This window comes from Heteronotia binoei, chromosome 21 (genome assembly GCF_032191835.1).
Source record: "Heteronotia binoei isolate CCM8104 ecotype False Entrance Well chromosome 21, APGP_CSIRO_Hbin_v1, whole genome shotgun sequence".
NCBI lineage: Eukaryota > Metazoa > Chordata > Lepidosauria > Squamata > Gekkonidae > Heteronotia > Heteronotia binoei.
Window position 1 is genome coordinate 194473770 of NC_083243.1, and position 26174 is coordinate 194499943.

Below are 26174 nucleotides of genomic sequence, written 5' to 3' on the forward strand. Positions count from 1 at the left end.
AGCCTAGGATCAGCATAGGGATAGTATATCAACACCTAGTTTATTTAAATGAAACAATGTCCTCAGGGCTAGTTGAACTGCATCCAAAGGTACTAAAAATAACTTTTGGATGTAATTTCTAAGCCTCTAGCCATTAACCTTGAGAATTCTTGAAGAACAAGTGAGGTGCCTGAATATTGGAGGGGGGGGGCGAATGTCCCCATCTTCAAGAAGGGGAAAAACATGGATCTGGGTAACTACTAACCCATCAGCTTGACATCTATACCTGAAAAAGTTTTAGAACAAATAATCAGTCAGTCCTTGAGAATTTAGAAAAGATGGCTATGATTACTAAGAGCCAGTATGGATTTCTGAAGAACAAGTCATGTCAGACTAATCTTATCTCTTTTTTTGAGAAAGTTACTATCTTGCTGGATCAGGAGAATTCTGTAGACATAGTTTATCTGGATTTCAGTAAAGTTCTGCATACTATCCTTGTTGATAAGTTGGTAAAATGTGGTTTGGATCCTATTACTGTTAGGTGGATATGTAACTGGCTGACAGATTGCACCCAAAGAGTGCTTGTGAATAGTTCCTCATCCTCTTGGAGAGGAGTAACAAATGGAATGCCTCAAGGATCTGTATTGGGGCCTGTTTTGTTCAACATCTTTATAAATGATTTGGATGAATAAGGTAAGTTTAGGTAAGTTGACCCGCCAGAAGGGGAGCCACTTAAACAGCATTTAAAGAGGACTGTATATTTTAATATATATATATATATACAATGAAGATAGAATGCCAGCAGGGGGTTGGGGGCTTTCCAGTGTTTTGCACTGAGTGTCACATGTATGACTATCTGCCCAAAGGACAGAAGTCTTGGGTGTGTGCTCGATGCAAGGAGCTCCTGGTCCTCAGGGAACGAGTTCGTACCCTTGAGGCCGAGGTGACTGCCCTGGAGAAGCAGAGACGGTCAGTTAGGCACTTGGGGAAGACTCTCGGGGGCGTATTAGATGAGCCCCGCTCTGAACGTAGCAGCCCCGTTGCTGCCAGAGAGCGTGAGGGTCGAGAGGGAACAGGGCACCGTGCTGAGGATAAGGGGAATGCGCCCTCAGAAGGGACCTCTTCTTCGGTCGGTGAGCGGGAATCCTTTCGCGCCAAGGAACCATCCCTGAGCAGGGGGAGAGGGGGGGTATTGGTAGTTGGTGATTCGATCATTAGGCAAGTAGACAGCCGGGTGGCGAAACCGCGTACTGACCGTATGGTGACTTGCCTGCCTGGTGCGAAGGTAGCGGACATTACGCATGTAGTAGATAGACTGATAGACAGTGCTGGGGAGGAGCCTGTGGTCGTGGTGCATGTTGGCACCAACGATGTGGGGAAATGCAGTCGTGAGGTCCTGGAGGAAAAATTTAGGCTGCTAGGCGGGAGACTTAAGGCCAGGACCTCCAAGGTAGCCTTCTCGGAAGTGCTACCTGTTCCACGTGCAGGGCAGGAGAGACAGGCACAAATTAGAAGTCTCAATGTGTGGATGAGACGATGGTGTAAGGTGGAAGGGTTTAAGTTTGTTAGGCACTGGGATGCTTTCTGGAACAAGCGGGAGCTGTACAAAAGAGACGGTCTCCACTTGTCCCCGGATGGAACCAGGCTGCTGGCGCTTAAAATCAAAAAGGTGGCAGAGCAGTTTTTAAACTAAATCTTGGGGGAAAGCCGACAGGAGATGAAATGTCTCTGGTTCGGGAGGACTCGTCTCAAAGAGATGAAGGGTTAGCTGCTATTTTTCTACCGGGTAACGGACCGGAGTTGTCCACTGTGAAGGTGACAAACAATATGGACTGTCTGCCAGTGTCTCGAGGCGGCAGGAGGAAGGTGGCGGGCCTAGCTCGCCTGGGAAATTATAGATGTTTGTATGCAAATGCTAGAAGTGTTCAAAGTAAAATTGGTGAATTGGAATGTTTAGTGCTGGGAGAAAACATAGACATTGTGGGAATTTCAGAAACTTGGTGGAATGAGGAGAATCAGTGGGACACGGTGATTCCTGGATATAAGCTATATCGGAAGGATAGGGAGGGAAGGGTTGGAGGTGGGGTGGCTCTGTATGTCAGAGAGGATATACGGTCCAGTAAGGCTGAGATCAGAGAATTAGATTCACTTTTAGAAATGCTTTGGGTTGAAATAGAGGGCCCAAAAGGAAATTTAACTATGGGAGTTTGTTATCGCCCACCAAATCAAAAGAGAGAGGACGATTATAATATGATGGAAGGCTTAAAGATAGCGGCTAAACGTAAAAACTGTGTTGTAATAGGTGATTTTAACTACCCGCAGATTGATTGGGTCAATATGTGTTCTGGTCGAGAGAAAGAGATTGAGTTTCTTGATGCTCTCAATGACTGTGCTATGGAGCAGATGGTCTCAGAACCTACCAGGGGTGGGGCGATCCTGGATTTGGTCCTAAGTAATGCCCAAGACTTGGTGAGAGATGTAAAAGTGATTGCGCCGCTTGGGAGCAGTGACCATAATGTTATTGATTTCACCGTTTGTATAAATAGGGAGTTGTCCAAAAAGACCACCACAACCACGTTTAACTTTAAAAGGGGTAAATACACTGAGATGAGGAGGCATGTGAGGAAGAAACTGAAAGGAAAGGTACATACGGTCAAAACCCTTGAGAAAGCTTGGACGCTATTTAAAACTATAATCCTAGAAGCTCAGATAAAATACATACCACAAGTTAGGAAAGGCACAAACAGGCATAAGAAAAGGCCTGCGTGGTTAACAAATAAAGTAATGGAAGCTGTAAAAGGTAAGAAGGACTCCTTTAAGCGGTGGAAAACCAGTCCAAGTGAGATTAGTAAAAGGGAACACAGGCTGTGGCAAATCAAATGCAAGACTGTGATCAGGCAGGCAAAAAGGGACTATGAGGAGCATATTGCAAAAAACATAAAGACCAACAATAAAACTTTCTTCAAATATATTAGAAGTAGGAAACCAGCCAGGGAGGCAGTGGGGCCCTTGGATGACCATGGGGTAAAAGGATTACTGAAGGAGGATAGGGAAATGGCTGAAAAGCTAAATGAATTTTTTGCCTCCGTCTTCACTGTAGAAGACGAGAACTTTTTGCCCGCCCCAGAACCACTAATTTTGGAAGGGGTGTTGAAAGACCTGAGTCAGATTGAGGTGACAAATGAGGAGGTCCTACAACTGATAGACAAATTAAAAACTAATAAGTCACCGGGTCCGGATGGCATACATCCGAGAGTTCTGAAGGAACTCAAAGTTGAACTTGTGGATCTTCTAACAAAAATCTGTAATCTTTCATTGAAATCTGCCTCCATTCCTGAGGACTGGAAGGTAGCAAATGTCACCCCCATCTTTAAAAAAGGTTCCAGAGGAGATCCGGGAAACTACAGGCCAGTCAGTCTGACTTCAATACCGGGAAAGTTGGTAGAAACCATTATCAAGGACAGAATGAGTAGGCACATTGATGAACACGGGTTATTGAGGAAGACTCAGCATGGGTTCTGCAAGGGAAGATCTTGCCTCACTAACCTGTTGCATTTCTTTGAGGGGGTGAACAAACATGTGGACAAAGGAGACCCGATAGATGTTGTTTACCTTGACTTCCAGAAAGCTTTTGATAAAGTTCCTCATCAAAGGCTCCTTAGAAAGCTTGAGAATCATGGAGTAAAAGGACAGGTCCTCTTGTGGATCAAAAACTGGCTGAGTAATAGGAAGCAGAGAGTGAGTATAAATGGGCAGTCTTCGCAGTGGAGGACGGTAAGCAGTGGGGTGCCGCAGGGCTCGGTACTGGGTCCCATGCTTTTTAACTTGTTCATAAATGATTTAGAGTTCGGAGTGAGCAGTGAAGTGGCCAAGTTTGCGGATGACACTAAATTGTTCAGGGTGGTGAGAACCAGAGAGGATTGTGAGGAACTCCAAAGGGATCTGTTGAGGCTGGGTGAGTGGGCGTCAACGTGGCAGATGCGGTTCAATGTGGCCAAGTGCAAAGTAATGCACATTGGGGCTAAGAATCCCAGCTACAAATACAAGTTGATGGGGTGTGAACTGGCAGAGACTGATCAAGAGAGAGATCTTGGGGTCATGATAGATAACTCACTGAAAGTGTCAAGACAGTGTGCGTTTGCAATAAAAAAGGCCAATGCCATGCTGGGAATTATTAGGAAGGGAATTGAAAACAAATCAGCCAGTATCATAATGCCCCTGTATAAGTCGATGGTGCGGTCTCATTTGGAGTACTGTGTGCAGTTCTGGTCGCCGCACCTCAAAAAGGATATTATAGCTTTAGAGAAGGTGCAGAGAAGGGCAACTAGAATGATTAAAGGGCTGGAGCACTTTCCCTATGAAGAAAGGTTGAAACGCTTGGGACTCTTTAGCTTGGAGAAACGTCGACTGCGGGGTGACATGATAGAGGTTTACAAGATAATGCATGGAATGGAGAAAGTAGAGAAAGAAGTACTTTTCTCCCTTTCTCACAATACAAGAACTCGTGGGCATTTGATGAAATTGCTGAGCAGACAGGTTAAGACGGATAAAAGGAAGTACTTCTTCACCCAAAGGGTGATTAACATGTGGAATTCACTGCCACAGGAGGTGGTGGCGGCCACAAGTATAGCCACCTTCAAGAGGGGTTTAGATAAAAATATGGAGCACAGGTCCATCAGTGGCTATTAGCCACAGTGTATGGAGCACAGGTCCACCAGTGGCTATTAGCCACAGTGTATGTGTGTATATAACATTTTTTGCCACTGTGTGACACAGAGTGTTGGACTTGATGGGCCGTTGGCCTGATCCAACATGGCTTCTCTTATGTTCTTATGTTCTTATGAAGGAATAGAGGAAATATTAAATTTGCAGATGATTCTAAATCGGGAGGGGTAGCAAATATAGCAGAAGACAGAGTCAGGATACAGGATGATCTCGACAGGCTGGGAAACTACGCTAAAACAAATAAAATGAATTTTAATGGGAATATATATAAAGTTCTGCATTTAGGTAGGGAAAATCAAATGCATCATTACAGTATGGAAGAGACATGTCTTGGCAGTAGTATGCATGAAAAGAAGACTACAGATGTATATCCTGCCCTTCTCTCTGAATTAGAGACTCAGAGTGGCTTACAATCTCCTATATCAGGGGTGGCCAATGGTAGCTCTCCAGATGTTTTTTGCCTACAACTCCCATCAGCCCCAGCCTGCATGGCCAATGGCTGGGGCTGATGGGAGTTGTAGGCAAAAAACATCTGGAGAGCTACCATTGGCCACCCCTGTCCTATATCTTCTCTCCACACAACAGACACCCTGTGAGCTATGGCTAACCCAAGGCCATTCCAGCAGCTATAAGTGGAGGAGTGGGGAATCAAACCTGGTTCTTCCAGATAAGAGTCTGCACACTTAAACAATACAACAAACTGGGATCTAGGGGTCTTAGTGGGCCATACACTGAACATGAATTTTGAGCTGTACAAACAGAAGTATAGTTTCCAGATCACATGAAGTGATGGCGTCTGCTCTGGTTAGATCTCAACTAGAATATTGTGTTCAGTTTTGGGCAACAGAATTTAAGAAGGATAAAGACAAGCTGGAATGTATCTAGGGTAGGGCAATGAAGATGTTGAGGGGTCTGAAAACCGAGTATTATGAGGAAAGGTTGAAGGAGTTGTGTATATTTAGCCTGGAGAGGAGATGACTGAGGGGTGATATGATCACCATCTTCGAGTACTTGAAGGGCTGTCATATCAGGCCTATAGTTACGGAGGGCCCGTGGGGGCCCTGCCCCTGATTTCTTTGTTGGGACCCCAACTCAGGGCCGCAAACAGCCCTAGGGCCTCTCCCGCTGCCTCTCCCCTGTGATTCAAACCATGCCATCATCCGGCAGGAGCATCCACCTGCTTCCTTGTGGCATTTAAAGGGCCTAGTGACCAGCTGGCAGATGGGGTCTTTAAATTGCTCTGGGAGCTGCTCCTGCCACACCTCTAGTACAATTTGAATGGTGGGGGGAGGAGGAGGCTGCAAAGCAGCAGAGGTCACAAGCCACACCATCCCTCCAGGGGCAGCCCTCAAGCCATGGCGGGGGTGGGGCAGTGGGGAGGAAAGATTGGGTGCGGGCACAGTGGAGATTTTTAAGGTGGGTGTGCTTTTTAAAAATTCAGGTACCCCCTCAATTTTCAAAAAGCCCCCCTAACCGAAAAAGATTCTGGCTGCAGCACCGTGTCCTATAGAGGATGGTGCAGACTTGTTTTCTGTTGCCCCGGAAGGTTGGACCAGAACTAATGGGTTGAAATTGAATCAAAAGGTATTTCAGCTAAACATTAGGAAGAACTTCCTGACCATTAGAGGGGTTCCTCAGTGGAACAGGCTTCCTTGGGAGGTGGTGGGCTCTCCTTCCTTGGAGGTTGAACCACTTTGGGTTCAGGCAGCAATTTTTCTCCAGGCCAGTTTGGAAAGGGTTCCTTGAGGGGTTTTTTTTTTGCCATCAGCAGAGCATACAGCAGGGGTCACTGGGTGTGTGTGTGTGGGGGGGTGGTATTTGTGAATTTCCTGCATTGTGCAGGGGGTTGGACTAGATGACCTTGAAGATTCCTTCCAACTATATGATTCTATGATTTGCTCTTCCCATTTTAATTGATCAGAGAAACAGTAAACAAGCAAAACATTTATTGGTTTTTCTTTCCACAGATTATCACGACTAACCTTTTCTCCAACTAATGGTTTTTGGGAAAGCAATAAGACTGTGAATAGTGAAATATGTTACATGGGACAGACTGTTTAACTCTGATTCAATTATATTTATGCCATAGAAAAGGAACTTTGTTTCCGAGATGGGCTACTTTAAAAACAAGCTAATTTTTAAATACAGTCTTTAAGCAAAACTATCAGCTTTCTTCTTGTAGCTAAATAAGTGTTGTAAGTAGGCCCCACCTCAAAGGTTTCATTCCAGACAGGATTCAGGTTTCTTTGAATGGTCTTGCTTCGGAACTGCACCAAGCCAACTCGAAGAAGGGCATAAGGGTCCGACTTCCCCCGGATTGCCCCAAGAAAGTGATCTTTCTGGACAAGTTTCTCAGCTTCTAACAGGTGCACTCTTATTACTCCCTTCAAAAAGAAACACCCACAATAAGATACAATAAAATACAAGGCACACTTTAAAATGTTTACCAAGGCATGCAGTTTAAATACTCTGACTAGGAAAGCAAATACAGCAGGCACTATTTCTCATTACAGAAGCAGTTTAATGAAATGTATGCTAAGTTATTGCTACTAATCCATCAAAGGATCTATATTGATGTCAAACCCAAGCAACCAAGATTGCAACGTACTATTAACTCAGCCAAAACACACATTCATTGTCAGTGGATATATTCTGCACCTTAAAACTAAGGATGCAAATTTCTATTTAATATATAATAAATACAGAAAACTAATAGAATAATAGGTATTGAATATGAGACACATGCCTAATATACCATCATAATTTCAAATGCGGGGGCGTGGCGTCGCACGCATAGGGAATGGACGCCTGAAAACAGAGCTCCTTACTTACCCCTGCCAAATCCACTTAAGCAAGCGCCCAGCGTTGTTGTTTGTTTTCTTTTTTTTCTTTAATTAGTATGGGAACAGTAGATGGTCAAAAATCCAGATCAAAAAGAAACCCAAGGAACTCTGTTAAAGACTATTTTCCCAAAAAGCCTAAGGCTAAGGCCTCAGGAAAAGCAAGCAGCCCTGCAAGCAAGATGGCGTCGGGAGAAGGGGAGAACACAGCAGCAGACCTAGCTTCATTTCGTTCTGAGGTAATGGAGGCTTTTCAAAAACTGGAAAAAAATATGACTGACAAAATATCTGCCATGATCCAGCCCCTTTCTGCTCAGTTGGAGGGTTTCAAAACGTCCTTAGAGAAGGTGGCAGAGACTGCAGATTCTGCTTTTAACATGGCATGTGCTGTGCAGGAGGACACTCAGTATTTTTATAAAAGAGATGAATGGGCCACTGATAAAATTATTGCACTTGAGAACCAACTGAAAATGGGGAATGTTAAAATTCGCGGGCTCCCCGAGAACTCTGCCTCTCCCTCTGACCTAAAATCTCTTATAGCCTCCTGGCTATCAAAGGCATTGGGTTTTTCTGAATCTGATCTTTGTGCCCTGGAGGCTGCATATAGAATTGGCCCTTTGCGCACACAGAAAACTTCGTTGCCTAGGGACATTTTAGTCCGTTTCTCTTCTGCCTCAGTTAAATCCAAGCTGCTGCAAAAAGCCCGGGCTATAAATCCACTTCTGCTAGGAGATTACAACATCCAAATTCTACAGGATTTGTCTTCTGAAACCTTGCAAAGGCGGAAAATTTTGAAGCCAATTATTGAAATCCTGAACAGGGAAAACATCAGATATCGATGGGTTGCTTCGTACAAGCTGCAAGTTACTGTACAGGATCGGTCGCTTGTCGCTGGAGGCCTTGACTCAGGCCTAAGCATGCTGAGAGATTTGAATCTTCCTGTTCCCACCGGCCTTATAGAAGCAGTTTCACATGTTCACTCAATAACTTCAGACACTAGATGGCGTCGGGTGCCTATGAACCGTCCTGATCGGCCTGTTTCTCCTAGAAGCTAAACACTGGAACTGTTGCTATGCAGAAATCTTCCCTTTTTTGTGTGGATTCTTGACGTCCCCCCCCCCCTTTCTTTTTTTTTTTCCCCTGACATATAAGCTTTGCCTACTGAACTGCTGACTTATAAGCTTTGCCTACGTGTAACTCTGTCACGGCTTAGAAATATGCTGATGATTGTTTCGTGCCTATGAAGCAATGTTTATATACGAAATTGGGGGGTCCCCCCCCCTTTTTTTTTTTTGGTTATTTATATCTTTTGAACACAATGTTATGAATGTGAGGGAGTTATTAATTCAATTCAACTCATTAAAGGAAATCTTCTTGGTTGATTGGGTATGCATGATTGGAAGAATGGGGTGACTTGGAATATATGGTTTGAGTAGGAGCTGGAATGGGGAGGCTGGGTGTTGAGTGAGGGAGTGGGAGAGAGGGAGGGAGAGAGAGTGAGTGAGGGGGGGTAGATCAGAGTGAGAAACTTGAATAGTATGACTAGGGTTTTATATCAATATATTTCTTTCTACTATGAGTTAATGAATTGTCAGGACCTTTTCCCTTCCTGTGTGAATTGTTGAATGGAAATGAATCTGTGAGACAGAGGGTGGGTAGGGAATGTATGTGTGTGTCAGTTTGTGCCTTATGCTACTATGAAGGTTTGGAAACTTGTTTCCCTCACCATCATATCTCCCTACATAGGCTTATAAGTGGCTGAAGGATAGTTGGTGGGGAGTGTTTGGGGAGACCAGTATTTAATAGCGTTCATAGTTCTGTTTAAAGTTTCATTGTATTTTTATCATAGTGTCTTAAGTCTTACAATAACTTTGTGATCGAGATCTGATGCTGTTACACATGGTATATTAGTTTGCCTGTAATTATCTTTAATTCACTAACCTGAGTTGGTAAAAGGCACAGGTTTTATTATATGTGGCTTTCTAGGCATTTTAGCCTTGACTCGATCAGCTTTGTTTGGCCTTTCATTATAAACTTTCTATACATTTGGCTCTGTTATTCTGTTTATAAATTTTATTTTTGCTGGGTTGATAGTGTTAAATATAAGCATTTTTGGCAGAGAGGGAGAATGGAGAACTTCAGTTTTTTTTAATTAGCTCCATTTGGTAGTTGTTGCTAGTTGTGTGGTGTCTTCAGTAACGAAGACTTCCGCTTCAAATTTATCCTTTTAAGTAAATAGTTGTTGTTTTCCCAAGTTTGGGTTAACAGAGTTGGAGGGTGAGTTAGTGGCTAGTGTCTGTTAATGCTAGACCACTGGTGTTGGTTATGGTTTTTTGTTTGTGTTACGGGCAGCATAACTGTATTGAATTATTATGGATTTAGTTGGAAGTTTTTTAAAGCCTTTGATCTGAAATCTGTCCTCATACCTTTGAAATTTGATCTACAGGATTCGCCTCTAGCTATCCTGGTGGCACCTGGGTTCAAAGCTATGAATTGCAATAATTTTGATAACCTTGGTTATTTCCTCTTTCAATTATGGCAGAGTGCCACTTGAAATTTCTATCTCTAAACTGTAATGGGCTAAATAATTTAATTAAGAAAAAACGGGTTGCCTCTGCCATCTCTCATCAGAAACCAGATATAGTTTTTTTGCAAGAAACTCACCTTAAGGGTAACCAGCCCAAGGTCTTCCAGTCAAAATTTTTTGCTCATCAATTTCAAGCTTACGGGTCCTCCAAAGCAAGAGGTGTGGCCATCTTAATAGGTAAATCAGTCCAATTCACTTTTGAAAATTCCTCAATTGACCCTAGGGGTCGGTATATTTTTATCAATGGGGTCTTTAATGGTAGCCCTTATACTCTGGCATCGGTGTATGCTCCAAATGATGGACAAATTGCATTTATTAAAGATACGTTGTCACAACTTCAAACTTTTCATAAAGGGCCCATTATTTTGGGAGGAGATCTCAACTATGTTGTCAATCCTTCTTTAGATAGATCTCAAAAAAGCCTGCTACCTCTATCTGCCAATAAATGGTCTCAATCAAAAGATTCGAATGGCCAAAATGATTTAGCTCAAATCTTTCAATCCTATAATCTGTCAGACATTTGGAGAAGCAGGCATCCAAAAGAAAGAGACTATACCTTCTTTTCTTCTCGTCATCAAACTTATTCCAGAATAGATTTTCTTTTAGTTTCGGATTCTATTTCTAACCTTTTTTTTAAAGTAGACATTGGCCCAATGATTTGGTCTGATCATGCATGGTTGGAAGGTTATATGTCAGGAATCACTGAAAGATCTTTTTCTTTTAATTGGAGATTGGATAGTAAACTACTGTCTATGAAATCGGTTACAGATTCCATTGAAAAAGACATTAAAGAATTTTTTCAATTCAATACTGAGTGTGGAGTACCTCAGCATATAGTTTGGGACTCGTTTAAAGCTGTAATTCGTGGTAGATTTTTGGCTATTGCCTCTTCGTATAAAAAAGAAAAAGACAAAATTAGATCAGATTTGGTTGCCAACATTACCAAATTGGAAGAGAAATTTAAAAAATTTGGTAGCAAAAAAACTTATTCAAAACTTCTTATAGAAAGGAAAAAATTAGAATCTTTTGACGTCTCCAAGATTCAAAAACAAATGGCTTATATAAAACAAAAATATTGGTTTCGAACTCCTCAATCCCTTAAACTCCTATCATGGAAGGTTAAAAAGAGAATATCCTCAATGGCTATTTCTTCCATTCGTTCTAAATCCGGTACCTTGAAACATTCCACTAAGGATATTGTAGGAGTTTTTAAAAAATACTATTCATCTCTATATTCCTCCCAGCATCCAGCATCAGACCTTATTTCATCTTTTTTAGACACTCACTCAGTTATTAAGCCTGTTTCTCCTGAGGTTAAATCCCTTTTGGACAAACCTTTTACTGCACTTGAAATACAGGAGACTATCAAGTCTATGAAATCCAATAAATCTCCAGGCCGAGATGGCTTTATACCAGAATTTTATAAATTTTTTAATACTTTGTTGGCTCCCATCTTGGCGGACGCCTGTAATCAGTTTGTACAGTCTGGTTCTTTTCCAGTTACTTGGTCACAGGCAAAAATCATTCTTCTTCCAAAGAAAGACAAAGACTTGCTAGACCCTAGTTCATACAGGCCGATATCACTCCTTAATTGCGATTACAAGATTTTTACAGCAGCCCTGGTGGCTAGGCTTAATACTTTTATAGGGAACTACATTCATCCTGACCAATCGGGCTTTATCCCACACCGTGAGTTAACGGACAATACTAGAATGGTCCTTGATGTTATTCAATACTGCCGGAAATTTAATATTGAGTCTTCCTTTATCTTGTCTATTGATTTTGAAAAAGCCTTTGATTCCGTTGAAGTTCCTTATCTTACAACCTTACTGCAGAAAATGAATTTTGGCCCGAATTTTCTGAAGATAATCCATTCTTTATATAAGTCGCCTTCTGCTATTCTTTCTATTAATAATTTGGATTCTGAAGAATTTAATCTTTTCAGAGGGACGAGGCAAGGTTGCCCCTTGTCTCCTCTGCTTTTTGCAATTGCAATTGAACCTCTTGCTAATGCTATCCGTAATACCAATATTATTGCTGGTATCCCTATTAGAAAGAAACAAATTAAGGTGTCTTTGTTTGCAGATGACCTAGTGCTTTTTGTTACAAAACCTAAGACTTCTTTACCAGCTGTCTTTGATTTATTATCTGTATTTTCTTCTATATCGGGTCTTCGAGTAAACCCATCTAAAACCATTCTTTATCCCATCACAATTTCAGATGCTCTCCAAGATTCCATCTACTCAAATTATCACTTCAAAAAAATGGATAGATATTGGACATATTTGGGGATCAATATACCTTTAAAATTGGGAGATATTTTTAAAGTCAATCATCATTTATTGATTAAGGACATTCTTACTATGCAAAAGAATAAAAATTCTTCACTCATTCCCTGGAATGAAAAAATTCAGATTATTAAATCTTTTATTTTTCCCAAATTTCTGTTTTTATTTCGAGCCATTCCTATTCTTATTCCTGAGGACTTATTTGTGGGTTGGCGTCGTTCGTTCTTAAGATACATTTGGAACAAGGGCTTATCTAGAATAGGGTATGCAACTCTTATTCGTTCTAAATCCTCAGGTGGTCTGGCTCTTCCGGATCTGCATAAATTTTATGAAGCTGCCATTTTAGGAGGCCTTGTCAGATACCATGATGCTGATTTAAATTCAGGCTGGAAGGTCCTAGAAGATACCTATCTAAATAACAAATCGTTTCAATCTACATTATGGGAATTTCCAAAGAAGAGACCTCCTAATATCTCCTCCAACCTTTTCCTTAAAGCCATTTTTCAGATTTGGGACAAACGCCGCCTCTTTTTAGCCCCTCCTATGTCTCCACTATCTCATTTTATGGATGTTTCTTGGTTTCAACCGGGGTTTTTTTACAAGTCTTTTCCAATTTGGAAAAAATATAATCTTTATAGGTTTGTGGATATTTTGTCCAATGGAAAAGTGCTCGACAAAAAATCTTTAGAAGAGAAAACTGGTGGGACGAAAATCCCATGGTTTGAATACTTGCAAATTAACAACTTGGTGACATCACTCTCAAAGAAATACAATTTCAATCGACCTCTTACTTTCTTTGAATCCTTGCTACAATCTCCTTTTTTAAAGCGGAAGGGACTGATTTCATTTATCTATAAGGGTTTGCTAGACATTGATGCTGTTGATTTGTTATCCTATCAAGAAATTTGGCAAAGGAATAGTTCAATTAATTTTCAGGAGGATGTTTGGCAACAAATCTGGTCATCTCCTTCGTTTGTTTCAAAATCATTGAATATACAATTACAAACTCAAAAAATTTTGTTCCGGTGGTATTTAACACCTCAGAGATTAAGCCATATGGCGATAAATCAATCCTCCAAATGTTGGAAAAATTGTGGAGAGGTGGGCACATTTATACACTGCTGGTGGTCTTGCCCGAGGGTGCAGTCGTTTTGGGCAGTAATTGTGGCAAAAATCAAGGATATCACGGGCTATAGTTTACCCTTAAGATTGGAACTCATTTTGCTTGACTGTTGGAAAGGTATTTCTATTACTTCTCTCAATAAATCCCTGATATCCCTTTTACTAGCTGCTGCTAAAATGGTGTTAGCCCAATTTTGGAAATCTCCCAATATTCCTCCAGTTAAAGCCTGGTATGCTAAAATCTGGGAGGTCTATGCTATGGACAAGATAGCAGATAGTTTATGCAATATAAATAATTCAGAAGGTAACGATTCTCTGATGTACAAGTGGCTTCCATTTCTTAAATTTTCTTTTAGTCCTGTAGATCAGATGCGTACATGTATTCCTGGTAGATATTATGACATTATTAATTTGATGTAATTAACATATGGACAGAGTACTTATTTTTTAATTCAGCTGCCAAGTATGTATGTATGTGTGAATGTATGTATGTGTTGTTTTGTTTGTATTTTGTGTATATATATATATTCTGTTTTCTACTGGTATGCTATGCTTATACACAAAGAATGATTGCAGATACAGTCATTGATTGCTTTATTTGTATGTTTACTAAATTCAATAAAAAAGTTTTTGGACATAAAAAAAAAAAAAATAATAATTTCAAATGCAGTTTCTGGATTCCCATACAACACATCAATTGATGCCAATGTAATCCTAAACAGTGTTCAATGTTCTTAGAGCACTGCAACGCTGTTAACCTTAGTAGGCAAAAAAAGTCTCAACACATTTTCATATTTTAGTGTAAAAACACATTTCAAAAGCTTTTTATTCTGCAGGGCCTGTCAAACAGAGCTCTTTCGCTAGGCTTTCAGCTGAGTGGACGTCGCTTGTTACCGGCCTCCCTCCTTCATTCCATCCCAGGGCTATAAGATCTGCTGGACCTGGACAAGAGGCCATGGCTGTGAGGCAGAACCTGCCATTTTAGTCTCTACTGTCACTCTGTAGTTTTAGATTTTATATATTTTAAATTGGTCTTTTATTGTATTTTTTACTGTTGATTGTTTTTATGGTGTGACCTGCCCTGAGCCTGTTCTACGGGAAGGGTGGGCTAAAAATCGAATAAAATAAATAAATGAAATAAAAATGGACCTGTGTTTATACTCCCCCCTCCCAAGAAAATTCTTCAAAATCTAATTTCTGCTGCAAAGTCCCATAAGAACATAGAACATAAGAGAAGCCATGTTAGATCAGGCCAATGGCCCATCCAGTCCAACATTCTGTGTCACACAGCGGCCAAATATATATATATATATATACACACACACACACACACACACACACACACTGTGGCTAATAGCCACTGATGGACCTCTGCTCCATATTTTTATCTAACCCCTTCTTGAAGGTGGCTATGCTTGTGGACGCCACCACCTCCTGTGGCAGTGAATTCCACATGTTAATCACCCTTTGGGTGAAGAAGTACTTCCTTTTATCCGTTTTAACCTGTCTGCTCAGCAATTTCATCGAATGCCCACAAGTTCTTGTATTGTGAGAAAGGGAGAAAAGTACTTCTTTCTCTACTTTCTCCATCCCATGCATTATCTTGGATGGATGAGAAGGAGAGAAAACGAGCAGTTCCCCACAGTGTTCAGAGCTTAGCCTCTACCGCATTCATCCATACTATGGCACAAGCCAGCTAGCCAATCTCTTGACCTTAATAAAACAAAACTCAACATGCAAGATAGAAATTCACAAACAAATCTCTTTCCTTCCTTACACCTTCAGTTAAGTGGCCAGTTCTAAGGTTACACTTACATATGGAATAGGAAACCGCAAACCAGCCACATTAATATCCTTTTTCAGTGGGATAGTAATTCTGTTCGGCAACACCAACCGGGAGGCTATGAGATCTTGGATTACGGAATCAGACAGTGCACTGAAAGGAGAAAATATTTAATCTGTTTAATTGTTTTTAAAAAATCATTGTGGCACACTGTCTATGTATAATGGCCCATCATGTCCAAAGCTACAGCCATAAGAAACAGGTATAAAGACAAGCATTTAGTGGGATCATGGTTGGTGAGCCATCAAGATCCCAACACAAGCATGGGTGTGTGTAGACCAATCCAGTCAGACCTGATTAAAATGTGAAAACAACGAACTTCATATTCAGCTTGTATTGCAATGCATTTCACAGCTAAACATGGTAACGGATATGGTTTTCACATTCCGATTACTCAGAAACACTCAAGATTTTGTTGTTTAAAAAAAGCAAACTACAGAACAAGTCATACAGAAATGCTTTTGTTCAGTTATCCAAAAATGACTGGAGATGTCATTCACACCCATGACACAAATAAACTTGTTTGCAAAAGAAAATTTAATGGGTTCATTTTACCTTGCAAATAAATTTTTATCGTGCTTAAGTGTGACACTGTGTAGGATACTCGGCTGTAATGGCAAAATCAACCAAAAGCTCCATTGACACAGAGCTAAGCCGCTGAATGCTCACAAAGCAAAATAACAGCGCAAGTTAATATTGTTTCACAATTACATCAGTGACTGCCATAATGTTCCGTAACGTGTAGAGTGGCTCACTATATGTATTGCGTATACAAACTTTGTGGAGTTTTCATAAAATCACTTGCAGGTATCTGTTGATGTGGCACAGTGGTTAGAGTGAGATACAATGGAGAAGAATGAAACTCGTTTTGGATTGCCATTGGGGAGAAAAGATGGGGTATAAACAAGCAAAGGGGGCAGTTCACGTCCTATAACCACCACTATGAAACAGCAGCCATGCAGTCAGTCCTTTTCAGGCATTACGAGCACAGGGATGGCAGAAGAGCACCACAGGTTTTACTCCTAATGCACACGATAGCAATTTTGTGTAAAAGGAGTAATAGACATATTTTCGGCCTTGATATAAATGTATCACAACCCTGGAAAAATCAGTGTTCAAGTACACATGGTCCCAAAAAGGAAATTACAAATGTTGCCCCTTTCAGACAAAACGACCACCATGTGTACTGGGTCACATGCAGCAAGCAGTCTCTATCTGGAGACTATCAAACAGGCTAGTACCAGAATAGCACTACCGATATCTTTAAGCGGACAAGACATGAACACTCACCTGATGCCTGGAGCGTCTAACAGGTTTGTCAGTCCTGCCCAGTTGATTTCCAAATGCTTAAATTGAGCATCAAAAATAAAAGACATTTATTTGGTTATATGATTATGGAAAAAGCAGAATGGACAAAAAGCACCACTAAAATGAACACTGTTAACATGATCCTTCAACAATTTTAAAGATGTCGATCAACATTATTTTAATTGATCTCTTAATGTTAAAACAATTTTATTTGGTAACATACGGTAACAAATTATATTTCTTGCATCATTAATAATTTATTTTATCTATCCCATATATTACTTTCTACCCACCCCTCCCCCCGTTACTTGACCCCCGCCAGTGTTATTTACTTAAAGTACTAATGTTTAAAGGTACCCTTAACTAATAAAAACAAAAATTAATATTCTTCTTTTTTCTAAGACTTAATCATTATCAAAAATTGTCCAATGTCCTTTTTTCACTCTTTTTCTACATATCTTCTCAACTTTTTCCACTCCATCTTAAAAACTTCTAAATCATAGTCTCTTAAAATTCTTGTTAATTTGTCCATTTCACTCCATGTCATAACTTTTACAATCCAATCCCATTTCTCTGGTATTTTTTCTTGCTTCCACAACTGCGCATATAATGTCCTAGAAGCTGAAAGCAAGTACCAAATTATAGTTCTATCTTCTTTTGGAAATTTTTCCATTTGTAATCGCAACAGAAAAGTCTCTGCAACTTTCTTAAATTCATATCCCAAGATCCTATAATTTTTTTGTTGAATCATCTGCCAATACTTTTTTGCTCTTTCACAAGTCCACCACATATGGTAGAAAGAACCTTCATGTTTTTTACATTTCCAACATCTGTCTGGCATCTTATTATTCATCTTTGCCAATTTCTTAGGAGTCATATACCATCTATACATCATTTTAAAACAGTTCTCTTTAATACTATGACATGTCGAAAGCTTCATAGAGTTCTTCCACAAATAGTCCCAAGTTTCCATCTGTATTTCTTTATTTACATTAATTGCCCACTTAATCATTTGAGATTTCACTACTTCATCTTCCGTAGACCATTTTAAAAGTAATTTATATAATTTTGAAATTAATTTTTCGTTGTCTCCAAGCAGAACTTTTTCCATTTCTGTTTGCTCTTTTCTTATTCCTTCAGTTTTAATGTCATTCTCCACCAAGCTCTTTATTTGTTGCATTTGAAACCAATCATATTTATTATTCAGCGCTTCAGCAGTTTTCAATTCTATTTTGCCACTTTGTATTTTTAATAGTTGATTATATGACAACCACTTTTCTTCACCTGTCTCAGCTGTTATTTTTATCACTTCTGCTGGCACTATCCATAACGGTTTTCTCTCATTCCATATTTCTTATATTTCATCCATGTATTTAGCAAGCTGTTTCATATAACTGTGAGAGAAAAAGGCGTCTATCTTTTTCCCTCCATAATACATATAAGCGTGCCAGCCAAATTTATTTCCATGACCTTCCAACACTAAGAGTTTTTTGTTTAACAACATTATCCATTCTTTTATCCATACTAAGCAAACCGCTTCATGATATAATTTTAAGTCTGGTAATTGAAATCCACCTCTCTCTTTTGCATCTGTTAAAATTTTCATTTTAATTCTTGGTTTCTTCCCCGCCCACACAAACTCTGAAATTTTTCTATGCCATCTATTAAATTGTTTACTGTCTTTCACAATCGGAATAGTTTGAAACAAATACATTATTCTTGGTAGAATATTCATTTTAATTGCGGCTATTCTACCCTACAGTGACAAATAAAGTTTATTCCACTTTAACATATCTTCATCCATTTTATGCCATAGCTTCTCATAATTATTTTTGAACAAATCAATATTCTTCGTTGTTATCTCCACACCCAAATATTTTACCTTAGAGTAACTTCACAGCCCGTTAGTCTCTGCAATTCTAATTTTAATTGATCTCTAATGTGTGTGGCCTTTTAGTTTGGCATGAGGTTTGTTACAGTCATTCTAAATGAGCTCAAATTATTCACAGCCATTGAATCCTTGAGGAGTCATGCAGTCATTTCCCACTTATGCCCATTATCGATGCATGACATCAGCCATCATGAATTCCATAAGTAAGACTTGACCAGACACAACAGGGCAGCCTCAGGGCAACACTGTGGTTAGACAGCCCATATCACAACAGTCTCCGTTCCCATTTCCAAAAATTCCCTTGCTTGGTCAGCTAGATATGATTCTTATTCACTATAGGTGTCTAAGCAAGTGGGTATTTCCAAACACAGTAGTTCTGCAAATTGATTGCTATGTAGCATGATGCCTCTGTGAAGAAAAAACCACAACCCCTTGTATATGACAGGTAGTGAGGAGCCACTTAATGAATTATGTCTACTTGAAGATGAAGAAGAAGAAGATATTGGATTTATATCCTGCCCTCCATTCCGAAGAGTCTCAGAGCGGCTCACAATCTCCTTTCCCTTCCTCCCCCACAACAGACACCCTGTGAGGTAGATGAAGATATTGGATTTATATCCCGCCCTCCACTCCGAAGAGTCTCAGAGCGGCTCACAATCTCCTTTACCTTCCTCCCCCACAACAGACACCCTGTGAGGTGGGTGGGGCTGGAGAGGGCTCTCACAGCAGCTGCCCTTTCAAGGACAACCTCTGCCAGAGCTATGGCTGACCCAAGGCCATTCCAGCAGGTGCAAGTGGAGGAGTGGGGAATCAAATCCGGTTCTCCCAGATAAGAGTCCGCACACTTCACCACTACACCAAACTGGCTCTTGGAATTAATAACATGATAAAAAGAGGCACAAAGTAATGGTGAATTCAGATGACTTTTCCAAATGTGTATATATTGCCTGCTGTATTCTTAAATGGGGAGTAGTTATTAAAACAGTAACTTCTACTAAGATTGGGAAGGGGCTCTCTCATTTCTTAGAGATTCTGATTTAGGATTGTTTTCATTTGACTTATTTTCCACTAAATTCCCATGTAAGTGGCTTATCAAGCTCATAATATACTTCACTGGATTCTTCTCATAGCCTCACATTATTCCCCTTTGACCTATTTTACACGGCTATAAAATAACCTGCAGTGTCATCGCCAAAATGAATAATCTGAGCTCTAAAATGAATTGCTTAGGCATATTTGGCAAACATCTGCTTAGATTAGAAAGTGGCTACAAGCAAAAAGACAGAAGGCAAAAGAAGAAGGGGACGGCAAAAGATGAGATGGCTGGACAGCATTACTGATGTAACAAACACGAATTTGAGTAGGCTTTGGAGGATGGTGGAAGACAGGAGGACCTTGCGTGACTTTGTCCTTGGAATCGCAAAGAGTCGGACTCGACTGTGCAACTGAACAACAACAACAAGCAAAATACATGGGCCCTTGTATGATGAATGTGTAGTTAGAAACTGGATGGTCACAACAAGCTCTAGGAAAGGCAACACAGAGAGGCTGTGCTTAATTATCTGTGAGGCTATTGATCTTTCAGTCACGGTCTCTATCTCTACTGTGGTTCAATTTCTGCTGGAGGTGGTGCTGCTGCAGCTGATCAACAGCACAACTACTTTTTATGGAGTGCTTCTGCACATATTTCGTTGGTCTGTTCAGAGATCTAGAACTGGTGCCTAGTGAGTACTCTAACCTGGGAACCCACAACAAAAGGGGGATATTACACTGGAAAGCCATTCCTAATCTGAGTAGATGGGGGGGGGGGGGTGAAGCTTGCAATGGCCAATAGTTTCATGTTTTCCTAGGTTCAGAGCATTTTATATTTTTTAGATAATATTTTTAGTTTTTGCTGTGATCCTTGTGCTTTTTCTTGATATTTTATTTTGCAAACTGCATTGCCAAATCTCACTATTTCCCACCATTCCACAAGAGTTTGTAGCATGTTTGTATTTTAAGTAAAAAATAATATATTTAGTTGTGTATATCTGTATTCTTTATAAATTTTATATCTCCGCTACCTGGAATTACATTGTATTACACTCATAGGGAATGATGGGGAATTGAGCCGCTGGTATCGGGGGCCCTGGGGGGGGGGCTGTTTTTTGAGATAGATGCACCAAATTTTCAGTATAGCATCTAGAGCCTCTCCCCAAAATACCTCCCAAGTTTCAAAAAGATTGGACCAGGGGGTCCAGTTCTATGAGCCCCAAAAGAAGGTGCACCTATCCTTCATTATTTCCTATGAAAGGAAGGCATTTAAAAAGATGTGCTGTCCCTTTAAATGTGATGGCCAGAACTCCCTTGAAGTTCAATTATGCTTGTCACACCCTTGCTCTTGGCTCCGCCCCAAAGTCTCATGGCTCCACCCCAAAGTCCCCAGATATTCCTTGACTTGGACATGGCAACCCTATCTATTTTCCCTCCTCACCCCCTCTGGCAGCCCATTTCAAAGAACCAGTTCCACCATGGAAAATGCCTGTGATCTTCCTGTAGCCGTGCAGACAGTCCTAAGGGCGGGCACACTGAGAAGGAAGCTGTCTGACGAGTGTAAATGAGAGATACGTTTTGATAAGTAAGAAGGTCCTGAACTGTAAAGAACTTTGAAGGTAACAGCCAACACTTTGAATTGGGCCTGGAAGTAAGTATTTGATGCAGCAGTGTCATTATATGTTCCAAACAGCTGGCTGCAGGCCTGCTGTTGCATTCTGCACCAACAGGAGCATCTTCAAAAGTAGCCCCCCACACAGCACATAACTATAGTTTAATTTAGGACCTCGCTTACAAGTGAGATGTTGAAATAAAGTGGTCCTAGCCACAGGAATGACTTGCCTATCCACTAACACGGCTGGATCCAGGAGCACCCCTGAACTCTTAATTGGATCTACTACAGAAAGTTTAACCCCGTCTAAGTTTGGTAAATCAACACTGGTCAAATAAAGAAGGACAGAATTCCAGAACTTTTTCTGAGCAGGAACTCACAGGAACATAGTTCCAGCTGGCTTGGCATCAGGGGGTATAGCCTAATATGCGAATGAGTTCCTGCTGGGCTTTTTCTACAAAAAAAAGCCCTGCAGAATTCAAAATTATATTATGAAATATGTTGATAAGAAGAAAAGCTGCAATGTGGGGAGGCTGGCAGCTTAAATCTCATTTCAGTCACACATGTGCTAATGGGCTTCAGGAAAACCACTCTCAGCCTCAGTTCCACATGTGGAATAATACTGGCCTGCCTTGCAGGGTACTTTGAAGGCTAAAAGGGCAATAGAAATGTTAATTAGTGTAATAATTATTTAAATGATACAAACAAGAAAACTGAGTGATCGTAAGCAAGGCTCTAGTTCCAGACTAGGAATCTACAACAAACTTACAGGTTTCTGGATGAAAAATATGGTTACAGCTCCAAAGAAAGGCACATCAGCTATAAGGGGCTCAAGTATCAGTCGCAATGTTCCATACAGCTGCAAACAAAGCAAATACAAATAAGGTATTTAGTTCACTGTTAGGTGGGGGTAAAGTATACTGTGTAAAGTGGCTGAAAATGTCTGATAATTGCCAATTGTACTATATACTCACCTGTAGTCCTTTCACTCCTACTTTGAACTTTGACACTTCCATGTTAATTTCACAGTCCCCTATATAACTGAAAGAGAGTTTCAAGAGTTTAGCATGTTGCAAAGGAAAAAAACAGACACAAAATGTTTAGAACTGTTTAGGACCTTTCTTTGCAAACCCAGGTGGAGGTGGGGGTGATGGCGAGGAAAGAAGCCAGAACACATAAACCAGGTTTGGAAAAAATGGCCATGGCTTTATTGAATACAGCAGCAGGAAAACTGGCACAACATGGGGACAGATCAATCCCTGGGTATCATGCCTGCCGCCCAAGGAACCCAACTCCACCAACCCATGGAAGAACCATGGAGCAGCAACCCTAGGAACCACCTGGGTGCCAACTGCTGAGTGGTGATGGGAGCCAGCAGCCAGCCCCTGAGCTGGACATGCAGCTAACTGGCTCTACCCTCAAGACCTAGCAAGGGGAAGCCCGCCCCCAAGATCACTCAAGGATCCCACCCAGGTCAGGACAGGCTAGACCAAGGCTGCTGTGGGGGCAAGCTCTGCCCCCAAGTGACGAACAGTGGGGCATATCTGTGAACACGCCATCCCTCATCCTGCTGCCTGTCCCCCAAGCCACAAATGCAGCCTTTGGTTAGTTGGGGCCAATGCAACTGCCCAAATGGGCTTATTTTCGCTTCAGCCTAATTTGCACAATTTTGTAAGAATTTGCACAAATAACCCAATCAAGAAGAAAACCAACCGCAAGTTTTTTCTTTGAATCAAGTTTGTAAAAGTTTTGAAGCAAAATCCTTTTATAATACTTACCCCTTCATTTTGGGAAGGAGTCAACTATTTTCAAATCAATTTGCTTTCCTACCACTCACAAACCTTTTTACCATGCAGTAGTGGACTGCTTAAAAGCAGAGAACTTTCTTTGTATAAAATGCATTTGTATACTGCTTTCCGTTTTTTAAAAAAATCTCATAATTTATTATAATTTGCATTCAACTCTGGAAAATTCTATAATTTAGTTGGAAGATAAGAATTAAAAAAAGATGTTTTTAAACCCAAAGACTTTATGCTTCCTTTAACATTAAAGACAAAAAATCTTCAAGTTATCATAAAAAGTCTTAATTTAATTTACTTAACATTGATATTGGTCACAAGGTGTGACCAGAGTAATTATGAAGGCTGGTGTGCTCTCTTACAGACTCTACCACCCTCCACAACCTCTGTCACACAGGGGGGGCATTCACACTACACTAAATAATATGTTTTGCAACTGGATTTTTACTGTGTAAGAATAGCAAAAATCCAGTTGCAAAATGCATTATTTAGTGTAGTGTGAACACACCCCAATGTAGGGATACAGGAAGATCAGGGAGTTATACTTCACTACCTGACTTGTCTCTTTTAAAAGATACAGAGAGCCCTGACCCTTTCACACACCAGCTCCCCTCTCTCTAGGGTTGCCAATCCCCAGGTGGGGGCAGGGGATCCCCTGGTTTGGAGGCCCTCCCCCCGCTTCAGGGTCGTCAGAGAGCGGGGGGAGGGGAGGGAAATGTCTGCTGGGAACTCTGTTATTCCCTATGGAGATTTATTCCCATAGAAAATAATGGAGAATTGATCCGTGGGTATCTGGGGCTCTGGGGGGGGGCTGTTTTGGGGGGTAGAGGCACCAAATTTTCAGTATAGCATCTAGTGTTTCTCCCCAACATACCTCCCAAGTTTCAAAATGATTGGACCAGGGGGTCCAATTCTATGAGCCCCAAAAGAAGGTGCCTCTATCCTTCATTATTTCCTATGGAAGGAAGGCATTGAAAAGGTGTGTCGTCCCTTTAAATGTGATGGCCAGAACTCCCTTTGGAGTTCAATTATGCTTGTCACAGCCTTGATCTTGGCTCCACCCCTAATGTCTCCTGGTTCCACCCCCAAAGTCCTCAGATATTTCTTGAACTGGAGTTGGCAACCCTACCTCTCTCACTCCCCTCTCTCACTCCACCAGACAGGACAGCCCAGTCTCCCTTTTTCAACCACCCCTCACTTAGACACTGAAGAGACCTACTGGGGTTGGGACTCAAACACTACTTGAATCACACTCTACTACCATTCGTTAATGTCTAGACAGACAGACAGATAGATAGATCTTATAGGTGTGTGCATATGTGTTTCTTCCCCTCAGATGAAACTAATTCAGTCAGCTGGCTTAACCATAAACAAGGAATTAAATTTTATTCAAGGTTACAAACAACACTGGAGTGATTTATGAGAGAAAATATAAAAACTATGAGATAAAATACACATGTTTACACACTTATTTTCCTAAAATGAGAGGGTGTCACTGTAAAGTACCTACAGGTTCTTGAAAACATATCAGGCTGTCAGACTACATGGGAAGAGTTAATACATGTTATAATTCTGGTGTTAATTTGGCAGGTTACACCACCACTGCATTTTTAGTATTTTCTTCACAAGGACCCAAAGATCATCCAATAGTGCCATCCTAAGCAGAGTTACACCCTTCTAAGACCACTAAACTCAATTAGCTAAGAAGGGTGTAACTCTGCTTGAGATGGCAGCTGTAGTAACCCTTCTGAACTGATGAGTAGATGCTCAAACACAAGCAACTTGTAAGACACAGCAAAATAAACTCAGTTTAGCTGAAGCTCATATGTCACATGATTCCCAAAGTGTTTAAACTAAACTAAACTAAACTTGCATTTCCTGTCAAATCTGCATGATTTTTTCTGATTCAAGATGTTCAGTATAGACGTCACATCCTGCTCTGTACCAAACTGGTTGTTTGAGATTGCATGACAACATTCTTATTCAACTCTGTCACAAGCAGGGAACCAGGGATAGGGTTGCCATGCCTGGGCTAGAAAATACCTGGAGACTTTGGAGTGGAGCTGGGAGATGGTAGGATTTGGGGAGGGAAGGGGCCTCAGCATAGGACAGTGCCGTAGAGCCCACTCTTTAAAGCAGCCATCTTTTCCAGGGGACCTGATTTCTGCCAGCTGGAGATCAGTTGTAAAAATGAGAGATCTCCAGGCCCCACCTGGAGGCTGGAAACCCTAACCAGGGAGGACCTCCTGTTGGCTGCCACCACTCTGGTAGGGGTCTGTCTGGGACGTCCTAGAGCACCCACCAAACCCCTGTCTTCCTTCTCTGCAAGCACCTCTATCCATGACTGAAGAGGCATGAGGATCAGGGCAGTATAACAACAATAATTTTATTCTGAGTGCTCAAGAATAAACAAGAGAGTTTTAATTATTAGTGCAATATTGAAAGGTAGAAACAGTAAAGATGTTGCAAAGAAAATGATAGCCCTGATGCAACTAACTAAATGTTTCTTTCCTCTAATGCCAACAGATTCACCACCCCTTGGGTGAGGGAACCCTCCTGCTGCAGCCTTTTCAGGAAGAACTCTTCTGACTGCAGCCTCTCCAGAGTGAACACTTCCCCCTTTCTAGCTAGGCATTTTATTCTTTCCTTCCAGGTCCCACCCCTTTGGTCTCCACTGGGCAAGTTTTACAAACTCCTACAATTCTTGGATTCTCTAATATGCAAGGAGCCTGTTTCAAGCATACCAGTAATGTTGTAAAAGGAAATAAGGGTTCAACACACAGTACCCACCTCCACATGTACCACCTTATCTAGACGCTATAGCACATCTGCACTTTCAGACTTTGAGTCCAGTTAGTCAGAAACATCAAATTTAAATACCGTGTGCAATTTCCGCCCAATATAAAATATATGCATCTACAACCAAGATGAGAAACAGGCAGGGATCACAGTGCAGGAGGGTAATTAAGCAGGAGGGTAACATGTTCAGAGCTGAAGCCTGTAAGCAATAAATACTTGGTATTTATTACCCCACTCTACAGGGCAAGGCAACTCTACCCCCCTTTCACTGCTCGTATACGGAGAACTCCATTATGGGGAGCAACAATTGGTCTTTACTTTTTCAAGCACATTTTACTTGATTCATGCA

General features: G+C 41.0%; 1 protein-coding gene across 1 annotated transcript in view; it reads right to left on the minus strand.

Annotated features, from left to right (window-relative positions):
* The window catches only part of ESYT3 (extended synaptotagmin 3), a 92623-nt gene that overhangs the window by 29845 nt on the left and 36604 nt on the right, over nt 1-26174 (minus strand). Inside the window, exons 5-9 of the mRNA XM_060262455.1 lie at nt 22202-22268; nt 21997-22086; nt 16675-16730; nt 15357-15477; nt 6915-7088 (exon numbers count right to left, since the gene is read on the minus strand). Coding sequence (XP_060118438.1) covers nt 6915-7088; nt 15357-15477; nt 16675-16730; nt 21997-22086; nt 22202-22268 — 508 coding nt within the window. The remainder of the gene's footprint in view (nt 1-6914; nt 7089-15356; nt 15478-16674; nt 16731-21996; nt 22087-22201; nt 22269-26174) is intronic.